The 17445-nt window shown below is 41.0% G+C and overlaps 2 protein-coding genes across 5 annotated transcripts in view; one reads left to right on the plus strand and one right to left on the minus strand.

Moving 5' to 3' along the window:
* The window catches only part of CCNE2 (cyclin E2), a 30598-nt gene extending 18941 nt beyond the window's left edge, over positions 1-11657 (plus strand). For all 4 annotated transcript variants that reach the window (XM_054017350.1, XM_054017351.1, XM_054017352.1 and 1 more), the window contains exons 6-12: positions 586-721; positions 3134-3280; positions 4282-4377; positions 5655-5789; positions 6692-6803; positions 8607-8761; positions 10179-11657. In XM_054017350.1, the coding sequence (XP_053873325.1) occupies positions 586-721; positions 3134-3280; positions 4282-4377; positions 5655-5789; positions 6692-6803; positions 8607-8761; positions 10179-10280 (883 nt within the window). In that variant the 3' untranslated portion in view covers positions 10281-11657. The remainder of the gene's footprint in view (positions 1-585; positions 722-3133; positions 3281-4281; positions 4378-5654; positions 5790-6691; positions 6804-8606; positions 8762-10178) is intronic.
* Positions 11658-11743: 86 nt separating this feature from the next.
* The window catches only part of INTS8 (integrator complex subunit 8), a 72862-nt gene continuing 67160 nt past the window's right edge, over positions 11744-17445 (minus strand). Inside the window, exons 23-27 of the mRNA XM_054017349.1 lie at positions 14875-14925; positions 13739-13812; positions 13605-13669; positions 12198-12241; positions 11744-11959 (exon numbers count right to left, since the gene is read on the minus strand). Of these exons, the coding sequence (XP_053873324.1) occupies positions 11843-11959; positions 12198-12241; positions 13605-13669; positions 13739-13812; positions 14875-14925 (351 nt within the window). The 3' untranslated portion in view covers positions 11744-11842. The remainder of the gene's footprint in view (positions 11960-12197; positions 12242-13604; positions 13670-13738; positions 13813-14874; positions 14926-17445) is intronic.

Here is a 17445-nt window from a genome sequence, read left to right on the forward strand (position 1 = left end):
TTTTGGGGACCACTGCCCTAGTGGATTTTTCAAACCTTCATTGTGAGTAAATGAACTACTTCATTGTTAAAACTGTCTATTTTTTGTTAAGTTATGCTCTTCACCATATTTTTCCAGTCCCTGGGAAAATGATGTAGGAAGCAGGAAGGGGACTAAACTTGAATTCTAAACACGAGTAGTTTGGTCTGGCTTGTAGCACTAAATCAGGTCAAAGATTTATTTTTGGGGTGTCTAAGTTGTCTTTTATCTGACTACTTAGGAAGCCAAGTTTTCAAATGGATCAAATCTGAACTGTCTGACCAGATGGAGCGCAGTTGCTTATTTCACCTGTCCAAGTGGTGACTTGTGTGTGTATTTGATCATTGGGTTAATCAGATATATCTTGGGTTTTGGTGACTGATAGGCTAATTCTGGGATTTCAGAACAAAGTATGCCTGTAGTTGTCTAACTTAAAAATATTTTTTTTGATTGCATATAAACAATTTTTTGATATTCATCTAACTTAAAATATAACACACTAAGATAAATATTTATATCTCTTTTTTGTAAAGAGATCTCAAAACTTCACATGACTTTATTCCATAGCTGGGGAAATTCTAAAGATGTCTGGCTCAATATCCTGAAGAAGGAGAACAAATATGCTCACTGCAAACATTTTACATCGCTACATTCTAACTTGCAACCACACATGAGATCAATACTCCTGGACTGGCTCTTGGAGGTATATTTTGAGTTACTTTACATTGTGCTATGGCTGTAAAATAGATTGGTGTAAAGACAAAGAGTTTATGTAAAGTGCTAATATCTGTGATCATGTAGAGTAGACATTAATGACAAACATATTTTGAAACAAAAAAGTTGACAATGCTGACCTCTAAAATAGAGCAGGGAGTAATGTTCCTTTTTAATGCATCAGTATTGTGGGTAGAATGGGATGAGTGTCTTAAATAAGCTTTTTTTTTTTTTTTTTTAATGAAAAATGCAGTTCTAGAAACTCTTCGTAAATTTGACATGAATAGTTTTGACTGTTCGCAAAATGGCCAGAGAAGGTGGTGCTGGTGCTCTCCCCTATAACCTTTAGCCCAGTGGTTAAGGCACTCACCTGGGATGTGGGATAACCAGGTTCAAATTCCAGTTCCAGAAGAGAACCTAAATGGACTTTTTTTTTTCTATTCACTGGAAATTTGATTGTTATAGTTGAACCAAATCCCCTCTCCTCTCCCCCCCCCCCCCCCCAAACCAACAAACCTGCAGCCAAATTGAAAAATTATCTGCCCATCTCTAGTTGTGGAGGATCATGCTTCAGCATGGTTGTAAACTGAAATGGTTATAGCACGATTATTTTTCGGGCCTTAATCACATCCCCCAAATCTTGGGACTGTCTAATAGGAGTAGTTTTGGGGACATGGCTAAGGCCCTGTGTATCATACAGGAAAGATAGTGTTTGTAGCTGTTTCTCCTGATGTTGTTTATATTTAGTATTTCAATCACCACTCCTCTTTAAAAATGGATTTGTGTGTGAATGGGGGTGGGTCAAATTTTGCTCAAAAGATTTCACCAGTTTGCTTGTGCAGTGCCCTAAAGGGGGAAATGGCTTACTTGATAACTGCTCAAAACAGTTTGACCCTCTCCACATTGGCAACCAAATCACATTCAAAAATATTTGAGACTGGATTTGTTTTGGAAATGGTTGGAGAACATAGCTCTTGTATTCGACATCCCTAAAACAAGAGGTATTCTAACTGTTGCCAGTAGTGCCAAATTCTTGTCCCTGCTCCACTGGTAGATCTGTGTGAGATTGTGAAACATGGTAAATTTCATGACCTCAAATGTGGCCGCCAATGCCTTATTTACATTAGAACGCCAACTGTTGCTATCACCAATGGAACTGCACTGGTAAATTTTAGGGGAAAAATCTACAGCCCATCATCAAAGTGATGCAAATCACATGATCTCACCATTTATTCCCAACACTTTTAATGTATTCACCACCTCTGCATTTGGCTCACTGTTGTCTTCTGGAGATGTGGACAGCGCTGTCGGCAGGAGATGCTTTCCTGCTGACAAAGCTACCACCCCTCGTTGGGGGTGGTTTTATTTTGTCGGCAGGAGAGCTCTCTTCTGCCAACAAAGAGTGGCTACACTGCATGCCTTAGTGACACGGCTTAGGGCACAGCTGTGCCGCTGTAAGCTGCGCAGTGTAGACATAGCTTTGTGTTACTTCCCTCCTGATATGTAACTTAACACCACGCTGAGTGTCACTATGAATTTGATACAGATAATGCTATAGGAATTCCATCTATTTGCTTCAGGATGGATTTGTCCCCTACCTTTTTGTTTAAGGCCTTATCTAGCACAGGATTTAACGGTATGATGTTAGATATTAGCTAGCTAATATAGCACCTTTTACCCTAGTTTAGACTAAACAGTATTTGATCCAACTGGTATTTTTTTCCCCAAAATTAGAATGGGAAACCCACAAATGAGACCATTTCAGGTTTTTAGCCCCTTCTTCTACTATGAAATAGCTAGTGACGTTGATATTTAAATTAAGTACTGACTTTGCACTCAGTTGAAACTAATTGTAGGTGGAAGAGTTCATGCCTCTTGAATTATTGTTTCAGCTGGTTTGAAGTTGTTTGCAGAGAAATTTAGTAATTTTTTTTTTAATTGGGCTTCTGTAAAATTTAATCTTAAGGGGGCAACGACTTACTTAATATCTGCCTGAAGTTAAGAGGAGAAATGCAGAATCCTAAATAAGCTTGAGTTTTGGTGGGATTAAAGAAGTTCCCCCTTTTTTACAATTCATTTAAAGGCAAACAGGCATACAACTAACATCAATGTATAGTTTCATCTTGTTTCTGTTAATTAAAACTAAGACCTTGTGTATCATATTTTTGAAAACTTGCTAGCAGCTTGTGCTTAACCCTGGGTGTTGGACAGATTCCCCCCCTCAGCAAACCACAACAAACGAATAAATTTGGAAACATGACTATCTTTGTTCACATTAAGGACAAAATTGTGTTTTACCATTAAAACAGATTTACTAACCCATTTATAATTGGGGAAAATGCACCACACTGTGGAACCGAAAACTGAACTAAGTATTTTATTTTTTTTTGTTCTGTCTTAGGTATGTGAAGTGTATATGCTTCACAGAGAAACCTTCTACCTAGCTCAAGATTTTTTTGATAGATTCATGTTGACACAAAAGAATATTAATAAAAATATGCTTCAGCTAATAGGGATTACCTCATTATTCATTGCCTCCAAACTTGAGGTAAGCGGCTATATGCATGGTGTTTTTGGGGTTGGAATATCTTAACTGCTTCTTGAATGGAAATTATCAACATAAAAAGAGATTCAGATAACTGATAACCTAGTATTGTTACAAGTAAGATCTGAGATTAGAGAAATTTTCTTCAACTTTATGCCTCTTTTAGCCTTCTGTGTGTAGTCCATTTCTCTGTTTCCCCTGCATAATCCAAGAGTCCATCAGTTTCCTCTGTGGGCCTTCTACATAGCAGTAGGGGACAGAAACATTTTAAAGAGGGCTTTTTCTTTTTTCAAAACCACAGAAATTGGCAGGTGATCACAGGGACAGGCGTAGGATCCGAAACTACTGAACTGTTGAAATAAACTAGATTTCAAATTGATTGTTTTTTAAAACCTGGTTTTAAAAAACAAACAAAACTTTTTTTATACTGGCAAAAGCCCTAGTATAGACGCAGCTATACTGGTTAAAAGCACTCTTGCTGGTATAAACTGCATCTACTAAGATGATTTGTTAATATATTCTATATACACCAATAGCTATATCTTCAAGGAGTGATATGGTAAATGGTGTTTGAATTAAACAGAGTTGTTTCACTGGGGTTCTCAGAGTTGTCTGAGCAGGTGAAGATCCTAGACTCTGAAGGTGATATAAGCAAGAAATAATTCTGTTCTGGTCAACATTACTCCCCTATCCATAAAATTGGTTCTATTAAAGTCTATGGTGGCCTGTGGAATACATAATATCTTCTCTATTAATATTTAATGGTTTTTCACTACTAGTTTCTAGCTCACTTTTTGTGGACACTTAAAGTATGAAAGGCTTATGCTATTTGTACTATCATAAGAAATAGCTGAAGTACAGCTGTTTCAACTGAGTTGATAAAATGGTTCTGTGTATAAATCTGAAAAGATTCACAGCTGTCTTCTGCAGTTCGTTTGCATTCTTGCAGGATACAAAAACCCTTCTGGTCTTGATGGTTTTTTTTTTTATTTTTTATTTAAAAGGAGATATATGCTCCTAAACTACAAGAGTTTGCCTATGTCACAGATGGTGCTTGTAGCGAAGATGATATTATAAGAATGGAGCTCATTGTATTAAAGGTAATGTAACAGTCTTAGTATTTTTATTAACTGGTTGAGTGATAGCCCAGTAGAGCCTTTCATTTTAGCATCTTATGTTTAATGACTGCACTCTTGGTGCCCTTTCCCCATCTGTAGGAAAAAAGAAGTATCTCACTTCTTTCTGAAGAATTGAAGAACTCAATCTCATAGGTTGGCATCCACCCTTAGGGTGGAGGTCTCCATTAAGGGCCCCTCTTTGCCACCTAAGTCCTACTTTTATTTTCTGCAAAGAAAGAGCGGGCCCCCAAGAACTGTATGTAATGGAAGGTGGCTTTTACAACCCCATAGGCCTGGCTGGAGGATGGCAGGCTGGGAATGGAGAGGAACTATTGAAATAGCCCATACAAATAGTCTAAAAGACTGTATTAGAACCAGTTGGAAGATTTTGTTGAAACAATTTTTCATCAAAATCTAATTGTTCTGCACAACCATGTCACCTTTTGATGAAATTCTGCCAGAAACCAGGCAGGTTTTGAAACCTGGTTACCTGCCAGACTCAGCAGCACACCTGGCAGGCTGACCGGTAACCTGGAGTCCTGACCTATGGTTCTTCAGCAGCCAGCCAGGTGGACTGCCCTGCAGTTGGGGCTTCCAGGGTCCCTGGCTTTGGGTCATCTGCCGGGTGGAATGCCTCCATGCCAAGGTTCCCAGAAGAGTTGGGTAGAAAATGGTAATCTTCTGCTAAGAATTGACATTTTTGGTATTTATCCCAAGTCAGACCAAAACTAAACCTAGAAATCCTCCAAAACTAAATTATCTGTGCTAGGCTGCAGCTACTATAGCTCCAGTTCCAAGACCATGGCACATCTTGGGAATGTATGTTTTGCCTCCCTGCTCTTATGTGCATGTCCTGCATGAGGACCACTTGCTCAGTATTTGTGAGGCATCTTTTGGAGAAGGTGGAGGGGAAAAGGGTGGGAAAGATATTCTGGCTGTTGAAATCCAGGCTTGTTCCAGCTCTATTTCTAAAAGTCAGAAGAAGTTTATTTCCAGAGCACGTGTACTTGAAATCGTAGGGGATCCTGCATGTGATTCAGGCATGTAGGTGCATGATAAAAGGTCTAGCTGACCTAAGTGGAGATGAAAATGGGGAAAGGAGACTGGGTAAGATTGTGGGGGTAGAGAACTTGATGGGTGTGTGTGTGTGTTTTTGTTTTGTTTTTTTTTAAAATGTATACGGGGGGGATGGAAAGAGGTGCTATGCACTTTATTACATATTTATATAATTTTCTATCTCATGTTTTTAATATCTGTAGGCTTTAAAATGGGAACTGTGCCCAGTGACAATCATCTCCTGGCTCAATCTTTATCTCCAAGTGGATGCTTTGAAAGATGTTCCAAAAGTGCTGCTACCTCAGTATTCTCAGGAAAAATTCATTCAAATAGCACAGGTAGGTAGTTGTTTCAGTCAATGCACACTACTTAACATGCCACTGTTGGTGACCTAGGCAGAAGTGTATGCTATAAAATAAGACTTATAAAAATATCTTGCCTAACATTTAAAGGAACAAGGCAGAGTTTTCTATGATAATATCTAAGTGGTTCCCTGAAGGTTGGTGACTATTTTAAATTAACAAATAAAAAGTGCAATAATGTCATTTGGTGTAATGCCAACCATCTAAGCCTCTAGGAGGAAAAATGCCCAACAGTGCACACTTCTATCTTCTTCTGGGTGGACAGGACTAGAGTATTACACAAGATAGTGCTTGATGGGTGGCAAAGGATTTAAAGGTGTGAATGGATGTTTGTGTTAAGTTGCTTTACATATAAATTAAAAAAAATTTAAATAAGGTACGTCCTCTATTTAGAAGAGAAAGAAGGAACTGAGTTTCGTATGAAAAAACACTTGGAGCACTAAACCAATCTCTGTGCACATTTTTATCAGCAGTATAAGAACCATAAGGGTTACTAGATGGGCATATGAACCAAGAACTTTTTTTTTTTTTTCCTTCCCTTAAATCTATACAATCTTGAAACTGAAATAATTGAATCATTATGGACACTTTCCATGTTCATGCTGAGTCACTGAGATTGCTGTCCGGTGTTTTGTTTTAGGGATTGGCCTCCTCAGACCTATCTGGAGCTGTAGATTCTGTACAATCAAAAATTTAGAACAGAGTAACAAATCAGTTTACTGAAGGGTCCCTTAGACTTAAGTTCTAATATTTTTGTGTGTGTGGAGGAAATAAATGATGCCTGTACACTGTATCTCTTTGTGGTTTAGTCCTATGATGGGCCTAGGATTCTCCCTCTTATAAAAGAAACTTTGTAACCATTACTCTTGTTTTCACAGCTTTTAGACCTATGTATTCTAGATGTCAGTTCTCTGGACTTCCAGTATAGGACACTGGCTGCTGCTGCACTCTGCCACTATACCTCAGCTGAGGTAGTCAAAAAAGCTTCAGGTAAGGTGGTCTATTACTATGACAACTCTTAAAAAGGCTAAGTGCTTTCAATTTCATTCCTGTATCATCACCTTAAATGCTTGGAGCACTGTAAAACTTTATAAAAATTGAACCTGAGATCATTTTAAAATTACCTTGCTTTTAACAGCATGCTTTTTACTTAATTTCCCCCCCCCCCCCCATCAACTTGATCTATTTAAAATAGATTCAATTTTGGATCCATTTTATTTTACAGATTCCTCATTCGCTTGCACCCCATGCTATGTTAGGGTCACAACCACTGGAAGCGCAAAATTGTTGTGCCTCTGAGGTGAAGTATCTGGAAATATAGCAGAATATTTTGTTGCTCCTGGTTTGCTGCTATTTCTGTAGCTGCTGCTCTGTAAACTAAAAATTCAACAGCAATCACTATTAGTTTATGATCTGGCTCCAGTAGCCTGTATCTAGTTCTTCCTGGGGAAGGTGATTTGTTTATAACCAGTCATTCTTGACTGACAACAGCAGTCCAGGATAAAAACTTTCGTGGTGGTTCCTATCAACCTGTCCTCTTGCAGCAAAGGATTTTGAAGTGGAGTGGCTGGACATAGCAGAAATAGGCTGTTGATATGAAAGGATAAACAGTAATTTTAAGTAATGCTAAGAAGTTGGGGAGTTTTGGTGACTTAACCTTACATGAGCGTGTTATGTGGGTTTTATTTGTGTTGACTCCCACAAGACGGTATGTCTTTGTCAATAATGGGATTCATCTTCAGGCAAGGGGATAACTTGAAAAATGTAGCAAGATTATTTTGATACAGTGATGTCTGATTACTCTTATCCCTGTGCATGAGATTAATACAGTGATATTGATAAAGGAAAAGTGAATCAGAAGCTGCAGCACTGATGCATCTGAGTATTTGGGTCCCAATTTGTTACCATTGTAGACTGTTGGCTACCACAGATGTTTCTTCCCCCCCCCCCCCCCCTAAAATCAGATTTTTCCTGTCAGGCCAGCTGTAAAGTAAATGATAAAAATAAGAGTTTATAACTGGTAGATGTTCTAGGCCAGGAACTCACCTTATTTTCTGCTGTGAGACCCTGGTTATTACCCATAGCAGCTTAATCTAACTCTATATAAGATACCAAACATTGGCAAATATCGAGAAAAGTGGAATACTACAGGACTGCCTTACTCTTCATCATATTTTTCTACTGGATTTTAACTACTTTCCCATTTTCTGCTATCCCTCTAATAAAAGAGCATGAAACTGATTGGATCTTGTACCTTCCCTGTGATGCTCTTCTATAAAGACCCGCACAGAGCAGTGGCTCTTAGCATGTCCAGGGTTGCTGATTCCACATCTAGTCTATTACTGAAGGCCAGTGGAAAAAGTTTGAGCCTTATGGGAGGGTCCTTATGTTTAGGAGTGCAATTATTGTTCATAAGCTAAACAAGGCAACATGTCATAGCTGCTTTAATACACATTCTTATGGCTTTTTGATAACCATTAACTATGGTTTGGCCCTTGAGTAAAACTAAATGTTTATCTTAATTCACTGGGATTATATGACAAAACTTTGTCTGCTAAGTGATAGTGGAGGATGCAAACAAGTCATTTGTGGTAGCTTTTGTTTTTTTTTTTTTAATCTAATTTTAAATCTGCAGCCAACACTCTATCAATAAAAATATGCACAAAGCACAGGAAAGTGGAAACAAACTAATTTAGCCTCTTGTTTACCATGTTAGAATGCTGGGTAGGGGATGGATACGCAACTAGGTTTAGCTGCACACTGCCTAAAGTTGATATTTTATTTTCTCCTTAGGTTTAGATTGGAACAGCATTTCAGAATGTGTAGCGTGGATGGATCCTTTTGTTAGGGTGGCAAGAAAAGCCCCTGTGAAATTGAAGAGTTTTAAGAAAGTTGCAGTGGAAGACAGACATAATATCCAAACCCACACAAACTACTTGGACATGCTGGTATGGCCTTACTTGGTGTTTTTTGTCTGATGCCTAAATTTAAAACAGGTGGAGAACTGTGTGTGTGTGTGTATATATGTATATATATGTGTGTATATGTATATATATGTGTGTATATGTGTGTGTATATGTATATATATATATTATTCATTGGTTTAGCTCAGTGGTTTTCAACCTTTTTTTTTCATTTGCAGACCCTTAAATTTCAAATGGATGAGTGGCCCCCTCTGAAAAATCTTAGTTAGTTAGTGGACTGCTAGGGGTCTGTAGACCACAGGTTGAAAACCACTTGTTCTAGCTGACTAGAGGCAAGTACCAGAGTTGTCTGAGAGAGAGACATACTCACACTCACTCTTCTTCCCCCTTCCCCCCCCCCCCCAATCAAACCTTGCTTGTATCACTGTAATGTAGGGAAAACATGCAGGTCATCTGTAAAGTACCTGGAAGATAAACAGCCAGTTACTCCACATCTATATATGTAGCAAAGGCTGTCAAGTGCTGGGGGAAGGATGACCGGCCAGGCTGTTTACACAAACATGGTGAAGGAGTATGTCTGCCCCTGCAAAAGGATGCTGAACTAGCAGCAGGAAGACCACCCTAGGCTGCTGGGAGGAGCAAAATAGCTAGGGTTCATGACTATCTCCGACCTTAATGAAATGTGCCACATTATAGCCAGATCTGTTGTATGGACAGGGCCTATACTACCTTGTCATGCTCCTGCAGGCAGAGTTCCTAAGAATGTTATCTGTGGAACAGCATTGATTACTTTTTTCAAAAGTACTGTTGACAGTAGGGCCAGCTGTTTACATGTTGTCTTACCCTTGACCCCGACCGGCCTAGCTGTGCCAGATGTCCCATTGATAAGATTGCACTTTTACTGGTATAGTTTTTCACTAATGGAGGTGTGTGCATGTGAGTGAAATTTACTATACTGCTACAATATGTAACTTAACCAAATCTAGTATTCTAGTAAAATGGTCCTAGCACAGACCTAGCCAGATTAAAGCACTCATGTGCTTTGCCAACCCCTTACGGACATGGTGATGGTATAAGTCCATGTTTGTAGAAGGAAACTACTCCTATAATTGTAATCCCATTTTACTTGTAGCTGAAGTTGTTGTAAAAGAGTAGACACGGGTCATTGTATTCAAATTGTCAGTCTCTCAATGTAGGTTGAGGTGCTCAAGCACTTGAAATACCTGAATTTATCTTCAATTCCCCTCTCCTGTCTAATCCCCTATTAAGAAGGTAAGGACTAAAAGACTACTATATTTAAATATCCCAGATATTTCTTTAAGATAGTAACTGTAGTACCTCAATGGAAGACAGAGCCTTGAACTAAGCACAAACCCTTATACAATGAAGATGTGAAATCCACTTTAACATTGTGTGTGTTTTTTTTTTCCAATTTACATAGGATGAAGTGAATTGTGGAGTAGCTCTAACAGCACCAGGACAGTTATCTCCAGGATGTATAGGAGGAATAATAACACCACCCAAAAGCACAGAGAAAAAGTGAAAATATGGAAACCACTGACAAGACGTATGCAATGAACACTCTTGGTAGAAACTCCAAAGCAGGACACTGCTTCAGTACAGAGCTACCCTAAAGCAGAGACTCAATCTAATCCTTGAACACTTACTGCTATACAGGATGTTGAGGCAGAAAAAGACATGTCAAACTGAATAATGGATAGCTTGGCCTTGTGCAGACTTCAGAATTGTTACACAACACCTATCCCTCCCTAGGTTATGGAGGGGGTTATGATAGATCATTTGGTCCCTTCTGCTTTTAATCTCTGCTATAGTAGGAATATTAATTTAACTGGAAAAAATTCATAATTTAAAGACTATTTTGAGAACTTGTTTTAAAACAAATCTTGTTGGATAGGATAGCAGTCATTAACAAAGCAGAGCCATACACCATTTTTTGTTGGATGGCAGGAGAAACAAAGCTATGTATTGCTCCTTAAAGCAACAGTGTGTACAAATTCCCTAATACCATAGTGACTATTTTCTTGGTATGGTCACCTTTTAAATCTGAGTTCAACTAAAACAAAAGCAGCCCACAAACTGATGTCACCTGTACCCATGCCACTTATTCCTGGTTTGTGTGGTACTTGCAATATCTAAAGTTGAAGGCTATGTTTGAGTTGGAAATTTAATCTGACTGCACTTAAGCAAAGCTGCTATCTACCTTGATGTTGGTGCAAGGGGGATGAACTTCTAAGGCCAAAATAGCATCTTTAGAGGGGTAGGGCTAGATTAAATCCTCAGTCTAGACAAGGCCTAAAGTAAAGTGACAGATTGCTTTGGGGGGAGGGCTGCTGAAGAGGTGCTAACCTGAACTTGTTTTAAGTGCTAAATTTGACCTCAGGTAAAAAACAATTTGCTGCTGAAGTAATTTAACTGGAAAAGTAATTGAAGGGAAAATAGTCTACTACATATTAAGATCTAGACATGGCCCCTTTTAAATGTAGAGCTCTTAGCAAGAGTACACCTTGACTTCAAGAAGTCTACAGCCACTTAAAGTGGAAGCAGTATTTTAATACCCCATACCGTACAGGTATCAATGTTTAAAACAGCATTAGCCACCACTCTATTCACTACCTCTGCTCCTGCTATGAGTAGCTGCTCCAGCAAGGAGCATCTTTTTGAACAATGGAGGAATTACATGCTTCAGTAAGGTAAAGTATACATTTTTATAGAACTCAAAGCAAGACTTTTGCTGGCAATGTCTGAGCTGTGCTTATTCTGAGCACACACCATCACAATTAAGCCTCTAATGTACATATTCTTAATAAACTGTATTAAACTCAGCATTCTCTACTAGTTTAACTTAGCTGAAGCTTGAACTCATTGCTTCAAATTGATTTTTTTTTAAAAAAAGCATTACTTAAGTGAGTATTCCAGATCTTCTGTACAATTTTGTAAGATAATGGGTTTTGTAATATTTCACCTATTTTAAAAAACCACACAATATGCTTTTGTAAATATGTATTGTATAAAAATTTCAAATACTCAACACCACTTAAATAAAGTGAAATATTTTCCACTCTACACCAGCATTTAAAAGAATATTTAAAAGTAAAGTTTTGCCATTGCTTGAAGAAATTTCTTTTTTCGTCTCTGTGCAGCAAGTTGCAATACTTCCTCTGGATTGCTAGCATTCAGCTCTGTCTGGCCAATAGCTTTAATCTTAAAGTACAAAAAACAAGACTTTTTCTAATACAAGTGAACAAGAAGGTTTAGTTACAAGACAGTTTCTTATTTAGGTTAGAGAGAGAGAGCACAAGTATTATTTCACTTTATAAAGTAAATGCTTATTCCAGAGTGCATAGTTACAGGTGGGCTGTGGAAAACTGAACAAAACTGTAAGATGAAATTCAAAGCTAACAAATCCCTAGCACCAAACCTCTCCCCTTCTTTAACTTACTGCTATTTGTCTCTTGTCTGTCTCTCCTCTTTTATGATGGAGATCTGAACAAGAGTCAAGGAAAGTATTCATGTGTAATATAGCAACACTACAAATGAGCTGTGATCTAAAATGCAAGACCTTTGCATAGTATTTCCTGAGCAATAACTGCTGTTAATTATCAGAGGGGTAGCCATGTTAGTCTGAATCTCTTGCATCTGAAGAAGTGAGGTTCTTACCCCCGAAAGCTTATGCTCCCAATACTTCTGTTAGTCTTATAGGTGCCACAGGACTCTGTTAATGGCTGAGCAAGTCATAGAATTGGACACTAAAAATTACTTTTCTACCCAAGTTCGAGTCAGGTCAAAAGCTCTATACAGGCTGTGCCAGCAAGTAGTATAGATGCTTCTCCTTTCAACCCCAGCAGACCTAGACAACCTGCCCAAGGCAATATGACAACTACTCCAGGGGGAGGAGGGGACTTTGCTTCCCTGTTTTCTGCAGTCATACAAAGGGAAGCCATGTGGGGGGCAAACATGGGTGCAGTTTTTTGGCAGGATTGCCCCCTCCAAACAGGTGAAGCATGGGGGGCACACAGAGTTACATGCCCCTGTCTCTCTTCCCCCCTCCCCCCCATTTCTGCAAGCACAGAGCTGCCCAACTGAAGGAGGCTGCATTTGGGCTCTACTGACACTAGCTGACCACCACCACATGGGTTCTAAGGCCAGTCATGTTTCCATTCTGTGTGCTGGGAGCCTTCCTGTTCTCTGTGCAACACAGTGCCCACAGTCAGGCTGGGTAAGGGGGGAGTGAGAGGGAGGGGAATAGGGGCCCAGCCTGCAGCATCCTCTCAGCAGCAACTGGGGCTCTGCTGTTAAGCAGGCCCATCGAACCCTCACCCTGACAGACCCTACCCCTGTACATCTAGACACCCCGCCCCCCACACACCTAGATCCCCTGCAGAGTCCCTTCACCCAGAACCCCCCCCCCCCCCACTAAGTCCCTGTGCATCTGGACTGCCCCACACAGAAACCCCTCACCCCACACCTGGTATAGAGGGGGCAGGCCCAGCCCTTGCACTATGTCAGGGTCAGGTGCAGCCTTACTGCAGAGTCCCTGTAACCAGGGGAGCTGGGGGCTTCAGGGTGATCTCCCATCTTAATGCAGCCAGGGGCCTATGCTCCCCACTGCCATGCTGGAGCCATATTTATTCATTGACAAAACTTGCAGAATTTTGCAAAATTTTAAAATATTGTGTGCGTAGGTTTTAGGCCAAGAATTGCCTTAGGAATAACCTATTTAACATCTACATGTTCTAGCATGAAACTTAACAGCAACTCAACTGTCAATACACTTAAGCTTTGTGTTGGTTTTTCAACATGACCCCACAAACTGCTTTTTCTTTAACTATTTCTAATGAAAGGATACATGTCAAGTATTCCAAAATGGTAACATCCCAGATGTAGTCATAATAAGAATCCATAGCATCATGGCTGAAAGAGAATATCAATTAATTCATGGAATACATACAGAATTTTAATTTTAAACATAAATATGTTTACCTGTTTTGTTCCTGCAGTGCCTTAAATGCTGTTTTATAGTCTATTTCTCTGAGGAACTGACATAAAATTGCTACCTGTAGAGAGAAAGAGTAACTTATTTCCTTAAAGCTTGTCTCTTTTCATGCTGAAATACTGGACAAATGTTTCTCCACTATGTGGAAAACTTAATAATTACATCAAGTTTTAATAGTAAATGGCTTCTCAGTAGTCTAAACTTAGTGTTTGCAGAATGAATCAAAATATCAGAGACAAAGTCAGTAAATTAAGCTTTATGAAGTAGCTTTGCTCCAATTAAAGGCATAATACAGCCTTTCAAGCCAGAGTAATACCAGCAGACTGCAGAGGTGACAGTACACCATGCAGGAGGGAAAAGGTCAGTCAGACCTGCTAACAACCCTCTATTTTTAGTCTTCTATTCCACCCCACCAGGATAATAGCTTGGTGTAGCGCCAAGAGATATACTGATTAGGTGCAGATTTAAAAAAAAAATGCAAGTCATGAAGTCTGGGAAGGGTAAAAGGAACTCATGGGGGGAGAGGGAGGAGACAGAGGGTTACATGCCATTGGTCTTTGCAGAGTTGGTTAATCCTAACTTACTTTTCCAGAGGGTGGGTTCATTCTAGCGGACAGGTTTTTTTCCTTTCAGCAAGAAGGATCCAGATACTTTTGGGTGCAGCCCTGTTAGAATTCCTGCTCAGCCCACTGATCTCTAGACTAGGCTAGACTGCCCTGTGTGGTTATTAGGTTGAGCAGAGTCTGACTCCAGCCCTGGCAAGGATGTGCCCCCATAATACAAATCCCATTGCATTCCCCAGCTGCTAGACGGGGCATTAAATCTGAAGGGGGAGGGGGCGGGAGAGAAAAGGTTGCAAGGAAATGAATATTTTAAGATTAAAAACATGAGAAGCTCAACTAATGTACTAAGTGAGTTCAGATCTAAAATTTCATTGGCTGGTTCTGAAGCATTATCACAATATTTTGATTAGTTTCCCAACTCTGCCAGGGAATGTTTACATAAACAAAAAACTTTTACATTTTTAAAACCAGATTTATTTTGTTAATTTTTTTCTTTTAAAGAGAGAGTTTGGACTTAAAATGGGCTGTTTATTTAAACTGGCACCTGAATACACGCTTACCTGGGTGTGGCAGTTGAGCAAAGAACAGCACTTTATCATTCTTTTTATCACCTATAGAGCACAAATTCACAAGACAATTACAACAGCTTCCAAAATGCTGATGCTTATATTAAGCACATTGCTAGCAACTTATCTGACCCTGTAAACAAATGGTTAAATAATTGTACAGACCTTCTTTTCTTTAAAGATAAACTGAAGAAGAGGATATTTACCTGTATCTGGAGGTTCTTCAAGATGTGTGGTATCTATTTGGATTCCAAATGCAGGTGCGCACGCACCAGAACGTTTCATAGCAGTGTCTACTGCCCTGCATGTGTCATGAGTCACCTCGTTCTCCCATCTGAGATTATACAGTAAAGTCTTTTATCTGACACTTCAGGAACTTGCAAACTCTATAAACCGGCATTTCTGATCTGCATTGAAAGTCCAGTTTATAGTGCAGTTGGTGCGGGTCCAGCAGGGGGCTCGGGGTGCAGCGCTCACCTCCGGCGGCTCCCTGACCCTGCTGCTCCTGGCAGAGGCACGGCCAGGCAGCTCTGCAAGCAGGCACATGGCCTCTGTCTGCAGGCGCCGCCCCCTGCAGCTCCTATTGGCTGCAGTTCCCAGCCAATGGACTTGGGGCCACGGAGTCATCACTCAGGGATGGGGGATGGAGGCAGCGTGCCTGCTTGCAGAAATGCCTGGCCACGCCTCAACCAGGAGCAGCAGGGACGGGGAGCCACCAGAGGTGAGGGCCCCCCCACCTAGCACCCCGGACCCCCTCCCATGCCCCAACAAGCTCCCTCCTGGACCCAAACTGCCTCCCAGAGTCCTGCAGCCCCTCCTATGCCCATGCCCTGCACCCCTTCCCCCTGCACTCCAAACCCCTCCCTCTGAGTTAACTGGCATTTTTAATTTACCAGCACCCCCCATTCTCCCAGCATGACAGTTAACTTTTTTTTTACTGTAATAGGCTGTGTGAGTCAATGCCTCTCCAGTAACCCCCTTACCAGAGTATTCCAGTCAAGGGCAGAGGGGATGGAGTGCAGATATTGGAATCCAAATAGGGACCCACACATCTCAAAGATCCTCCAGTTACAGATAAGTAACCACCACCTCTTCTTTGAGCGATGGTCCCTATATAGATTCCAAATGTGGATGAGTAGCAAGCAGTGATGTGGTCAAAAGTGTCAGCTGTAATACTGGTTGGCCTGCTGCTGCATCTGCTACTGCCCTGGGGGCGATGGCGTCATATGAGATGAAGGTATGTACAGAGAACAATGAAGCAGGACGACATAGCTGCTTGAGCCCAGGTAGAGTGCACCATGATGAAATCAGGTGGCCTCATGGTGCTGAACGTGTAGCATTCACAGATGCACCCGGAGACCCATTTAGAAATGCATTGCAAGGAGAGGACGTGGCCCTTGCATCGTTCGACAATCACTACAAAGAGAGTTGTGATGAGGCATGGAAGTCACGGGTTCATTATAGATAGAATGCCAGCGCACATCGTATGTCGAGGGAGTCTATTGGCCATCGAGGCATGAGGTTTGGGGTAGAAAACTTGAAGGTGCGTACACTGATTGATGTGGAACTCAGACACCACCTCAGGGTGTAAACCCAAGGACACTGTCTTTGTGGAATATGGTGTATGGGGGCTCAGGTATCATGGCCGCTTGTTCACTGACTCATCTAGCTGAGATAATGACCACTAAGATTACTTTCAGGGAGAGATGTGAAAATGAGGATCTTGCCATGGGTTCGAAGGGTGGTTTCGTGAGAGCGGTGAGAATGAAATTAAAGGTCCCATGAGAACGTGGGATTTTTGACTGGGGTGAAGGTGTGGAGCAGACCCCTTAGGAAGCAGACTATGGTAGGGTGTGTGAATACAGAAGTGCCAAACATTAGGGGGAGGATAAACCACTGTTGTGATGCTGTCGGAGAGTAATTGGATGTGCTTGGTTTGGATGAGGAGGAGGAGGAATGTCACGCAGGTTGCCCTCAATTCCAGGATACTGATGTGCATATCCTGGTCTCTTAAAGCATCCACACGCCCTGTGCCGTATAACAACCCAGGTGAGCTCTCCAACCTGCCAGGGAGGCATCTGTTGTGATCATGGCTCATGGTGTGGGAGGGCAAAGGGGGCACCGATCAGGACCTCAGAAGGGTCGGTTCACCAGTGAAGGATGCCAACACCTGCCACAGGATCAAGACTTTGTTGTCTAGCTGGTCTGTGATTGGTTAGTAGACAGAGAGGAGCTAGAGTTGCAAGCAACGCATGTGGAGGCAGGTGTGCAGTGTCACTGAGGTACATGCCGTTATGTGGACAAGAAGGGGAGAAAATGGTGGACGGTGGTCTGGAGCTTGCAGCAGGGGTCCGTGATTAGGGTTGTGAAGCAATTCGTCGGAAGGAAGGCACATGCAGCAGCAGAGTCCAGCCATACTCCAATGAAGGCAATGGTCTGGATAAGTACGAGGACCAATTTGGCATTTGTATCAGCGAGATGAAGAGAGGTGAGGCGAGCATGGAGGGTGTGGATGACAAAGAGCAAGGTTTAGCAGCAGCGCGAGACAAGGAGCCAGTTATCCAG

The sequence above is a fragment of the Malaclemys terrapin genome, chromosome 2 (assembly GCF_027887155.1).
Source record: "Malaclemys terrapin pileata isolate rMalTer1 chromosome 2, rMalTer1.hap1, whole genome shotgun sequence".
NCBI classification, from domain to species: Eukaryota; Metazoa; Chordata; order Testudines; family Emydidae; genus Malaclemys; species Malaclemys terrapin.